Below are 4,898 nucleotides of genomic sequence, written 5' to 3' on the forward strand. Positions count from 1 at the left end.
AAATGGGAACGACGCGTGATGAACCGCGTCCATGCGTGCTCCGAAGACTTTGGAAGCGTGTCTCCGCAACACTATCTCCAGACAAGGCGGTGCACTACACACTCTCATCCCCGCCGCGTCATGTCGTAGTGATACACAACCACATCGCGCAACGCAACAGAAAAACCTAAAGTGGTAGAGAAGTCAGTACTCACATGATACATAGCCCTTCATCAGGTTCCGCACGACAACCTCCGAGCTGAGAAAGCCAGGACCCGGTTTTCCGTTCTCGTCTATCCAGCATTCCCGCGGTGGCGTCACCGGAGACGCAACGCTCGCCACCGACGTCGCCCGCGTACTGGGCGAAGACGCGTAGTCCGCGGAGAGCAGCGACGATGCTCGTGAAGTTTGACGGCTCGACACAGAGGTTAGAGAGGAAGCTCGCGAGGCCGGTTCGGTAGGATCATTGCTGGGTGGCGAGACGCGTCGCCTCTTGACAACCTTGCGCGCGAGGTCGTCAGGGCTTTTCCGCTTCGGCAACGCGAGATGTTCGCGTGAGGTCGACGAGTGGGCCTCTTGTGCCGTTACCTTGATCGTCGGAGCGCTTGCATGGTGTTCTTGGGACGCAGGGACGGCGACGAGGCGCGTCGTGACGAGCGTCGAGGAGCCAGAGGAGAATTTGAGAGTCGAGAAGAAGCTGTGGTCGCCAGAGGGGGCGAAGGACGAGCTCATCGTCGTGGTCGGTGTCAAGGGCGTGGTCGGTGGCGATGAGCTCATTTGCTGCAGACTGTGCAGTCGCCGGCTCCGGTCATATTGCCCACGTGGAGTTGCTCGTTCCGGATTGGTTAGTCCTCGGTCGAATGCTCCGTTACTGCCGCATGCGCACGTCTTCCAGGACTCTGCAAGACCACTAGGTCCTGGCCTCTTCTACTTTATATTTCCGAGCTCCAGGAATTTGTTCTGCCTGGCGATGAGATTCACATTGGCCAAGTGAGAGGGGGGATCTTGTGCAATGTTGTACCTACTATAAATGGCAAATCCACGTGGCGCTAATGCTGTCTGTGATGGAGAGACTCGACGGTTGCCGCGGACTCGACGGTTGCCGCGGAGTCCGCTGCTCTTCCTACCGCTACCTCGTCGTCCAGCTGACGCGTTCTTCATCGACGCCCGACATCGACGCCCGACATCAACGCCCGACATCGACGCCCGACATCGACGCCCGACTTGCTGCCCGACATCGACGCCCGACTTGCTGCCCGCTTTTCGCTGCTTTCTCGATCGTCTGTCCTTGGCTCCACCGTGCTCTCTGCACTGGTTGGCTGCCCACGCCGCCGCTTGTCCTCTTTGCACCCTCTGCCTACCCGTCCTTCGTCTGTCCGATAAGCGCTTCCATTATGTCTGCGCGTGTATGCTAGTCCGTGAATACATGCGTCCGCCCGCGAGCCCTCCGTCCCGTCCCATCCCAACGGCGATCACGACAACGACCTCGCCCGCCAGCTCGACCTCATGATGGCTCACGACCTGCAGGATTCCCGGCAATGTCCCATTGCGCGCTCAACGAGCTCGTCCGCTCGTCTCCCATCGACGCGCGACATCCACCTCCCACGCGCCAACGCGCCTCGCTCCCATCGTCCTCTACATCCGCCGCCATCCACAGCAAACACCTTGCGCTGCATATCTCCCCCACCCCGCCGCCGCCCACCGCACCGTCCGACATCCCACCTGCACCATACCACCTTTGCGATTCTCCTCTGCGCGGTATCGAGCGCCTTGTTGGCGTTGAACTCCCCCCCTTCATCGCGTCCGCCAATCTGGAGGACGACTTGCGGCACCCACGTGAGCAAGAAGTATGTCCACCGCCTCACACGATTTCCCCTGCCGCATACGCGAGCGCCGCGTTCTCGCACATCCTCTCATCCGTCGCCACCAACATCGACGCCGAGAAGAGCTTCATCAGACACCGGACTTGGAAAAGCTGAAGGCATATGCATCAGAGGCGTAGGCGTTACCCCAGCTGTACCAATGGCAGAAGGAGCGACCCGGACCTCAACCGCAGGGGGGAGAGATACCAATGACCGACGAGGGATACCCTCCCCCAGCCCCTTCTTATCCCCTCCCCGTCCCAGCACGGCGTGCACGGACCACCGGCCCCCCCTCCTCGCGTCGACCCGCAAAGTGCGACGGCGTCGCACCCTCCCAGGCCCCGCGGCTGCGAAGCGTGTCCGGGTCGCCCGCCGCCCACCGCCCGGGAGCGCGTCCGCTCGCTTCTGCGACGCCCGGGACCACCCCAGCGTCGCGAGCCCCGACCCTTGCCGCCCCCGTCGGGCTGCCGTCGGTCGGTACGTTATGTGAGACTTTTCGAACGCGGCGAACACCCGTTTGATAGCGTGCTACAACGCGTCTTCGTATGCGCTTCGTGTCATTTCGGGCGCCGGCTTGCGATCGTATCACCCGGAGCATGTGGACCCGTCGGGGAAGTTCGACAAGGCGGAGTGAAGGTGTTGACCGACAGCGAGATACTGTCGTCGGTCATTGGCAGCGAGATGGACTGGCTTGAGGTACATTCTCTGTCGTAGTCCGGCTAATCAAAGTGTTTTCCTGCAGTGCCAAGTTCGCGTTCAGAAAAAGGACACTTGCGGTTATGGAGAGTCGTTCACCGTCAGCTAGTGGCACCTCACAATTAGATCTGCAACTGCCCTGGACACGTATGATCATATCTCATTCTCTCCGACGGCTTGCGTGCAACGCCCGGCACATCACTAATACCTATCGTACCTCTGACCGTGTATGCATAGTCGCAATTTGAGTAGCCGTGCCCCCCTCACTTCTCTTCCGACGTCCCAATGGGTACGCTGTCCTCCGAGTGCCGTTCTGGTATGTATCGCTAAACTAGGTACACTAGAACAAGATGTGTAAAACGTGGGCAGGAACACCAAGACAGAATTTTGGCGCAGAGCACTGGGAGCACTAGAAGTGCGCTTCTCAGCATCCATTCGAACCCGCCGCCGCTTTGTAAGTATCCCAGCAGGACTACGTTTGCCGATCCCTCCCTGACCACGTCCCCCACCACAGCAGTATCCCAGCGCCTTGAATATTGCCGTCGTGGGCAACTTCTCCGACGAGATTCCCGAAACACACATCGCGTGGATCAAGAAGCGGGAGATGTTCTTCGTCGCCACCCCGCCCCCCAGTGCCGACCGGCTCGTCAATGTCTCGCCTAAGGGTGTCTGCGACTCGTTCCAGAACAGGGCGTGGTACGAGCATCTGAGTGGGAGTGTCCCGTTCCGGGGACGCCTTAGTCTGACGCGAACCACCACAGGCATCGAGACGATCTCGCACCTGTAGGAGAAAGAACGAACGGATGGCGACCATGTTCTGCGCGTTGGAGGGCGCGGCGCGCGTCATGCGCATCTGGGGCACGGGCAGGGTGCTTGAGCTCGGCACCCTGGAGTCATTCCCTCGGAGAAACGTCTGGCAGGGTCGCATGCGGCGATCGTTCGCCTGACACACACACACACACACACACACACCGAGACGCGAGTGGCCTTGCTGTGCGATGACCGACTCCTGTGGGTACGCCGTGCCGATTTACACCGTCATGTCCCGCCGGTCAGCTCTACTCACCTGGTCTGACACAGGGTGGACGATCGGCTGCAAAGCCGTGGACGATGATGTCCCTGGACGAGCGGTTTGGGCGCATGGAAGACCTACTGCTTGTCTTGGGACAGAGGGAATGTGCAGGTTCCATTCCTCGTGGTCAGATTGCCGTCGGATCGACACCGACCGCGGCTGGCTTCCATACCACCACCTCCTCTCCGTCATCTCGCTAGCCCCCAAGCACATTCTCATCGTCTCTGACAGACGCAAGCGCTACTCGAGCGGTCGGATCAAACAGAACTCAGGGAGGACGAGTCGGAGCTGACGGAGTAGAGACGGGCGCTGACTGGGACAATCCTCCAAGGTCAGTGTCGCAATATGCCTCCCTCTCATGATCCCTAGCTCTCAGCACCGCGTCCTGAGCCCTACTCCCCTTCTCAGACATCGTTCAATCAAAGCCGCTGAGGGGGACACGCCGCTCGAGTAGTGTGGAGCACGCCATTGCATGTTACCCACCAAAGGTGCGTCCCTGATCTTTCGTCCACTTTCTTGCGCTGAGCACGAGCTTGGAATCTCGTCCCAGATCAAATCAATCAACCCGAGGCTCTTGACGACATCTCGTCTCGCACGACATCGCAACCATGTCCGCACGATAGTCTTGCTCAACAAGCATACCGATACCCTCTAGTTCTGTCATGCACAGCTTGGAAAGCGTGAAACCCTTCTTCACCTGCATCGCGATCGACCCGTGTGCCAGTCGTAGTGCATCCGACAGCTTCAACTTGGGCCGGAGCGTCCCGCCACCCATCCGATCTGCTCGACGAGATTTCGGCCGCACATTATCGGTGGCACGACATCTCCTACTCCGTCTCGTGAACCGGCTTGTGAACCGCTGTACTCTCCGTCTACGTCTCCAGCGCGTCCTCGACGCTCGAGCCCTGGTCTTTTCACCTAGTCTCCTGTCAGTTCAGTCGCCCATTGTGTACTTCCCCTAGTAATGTGGCCATCCCCCATCCCATAGCTTCCCACAGCCAGCGTATTTAGACGATTCTCCACCACGGGTCATGCTTCGCACCGAACCCACGCCATCTGTCATTGCTGCAAATTATGCCGCGTTTGGCCACAATCACAACATCGTATTCATATTTCCGTTGGGAGGTTACGCCTGTGTGGGAGACAGCGATGACGGGAGCATTGTTTCTGCCGCGAGTCCTCCGCCCGCTGCACACGGTTACTGTACCCAGCACGAAAACTATACTGCCGCTGCCAAATAGGTGGAGTGAGCAGGATTGTACCCTCACATTAATGTGTCGCTTGATGGG

The 4,898-nt window shown here is 59.4% G+C and overlaps 3 protein-coding genes across 3 annotated transcripts in view; 2 read left to right on the forward strand and 1 right to left on the reverse strand.

Moving 5' to 3' along the window:
* The window catches only part of DICSQDRAFT_90557 (DOT1-domain-containing protein), a 4,066-nt gene extending 3,343 nt beyond the window's left edge, over window positions 1–723 (reverse strand). Inside the window, exon 1 of the mRNA XM_007368672.1 lies at window positions 195–723. Coding sequence (XP_007368734.1) covers window positions 195–203 — 9 coding nt within the window. The 5' untranslated portion in view covers window positions 204–723. The remainder of the gene's footprint in view (window positions 1–194) is intronic.
* A 366-nt stretch (window positions 724–1,089) lies between these two features.
* Window positions 1,090–2,907, forward strand: DICSQDRAFT_156729 (uncharacterized protein). The gene has a single exon (XM_007368673.1). It carries the CDS (start codon window positions 1,486–1,488, stop codon window positions 2,329–2,331), a length of 846 nt encoding a protein of 281 aa, XP_007368735.1. The 5' UTR covers window positions 1,090–1,485; the 3' UTR covers window positions 2,332–2,907.
* Window positions 2,908–3,081: 174 nt separating this feature from the next.
* Window positions 3,082–3,484, forward strand: DICSQDRAFT_66800 (uncharacterized protein; the record flags this gene model as incomplete). The annotated part of the gene is made up of 2 exons (XM_007368674.1): window positions 3,082–3,260; window positions 3,307–3,484. Coding segments are annotated over 2 exons (357 nt in total), but the record flags the coding sequence as incomplete, so codon positions are not given.
* Window positions 3,485–4,898: the final 1,414 nt, after the last annotated feature.

Source organism: Dichomitus squalens (assembly GCF_000275845.1).
Source record: "Dichomitus squalens LYAD-421 SS1 unplaced genomic scaffold DICSQscaffold_38, whole genome shotgun sequence".
Lineage (NCBI taxonomy): Eukaryota > Fungi > Basidiomycota > Agaricomycetes > Polyporales > Polyporaceae > Dichomitus > Dichomitus squalens.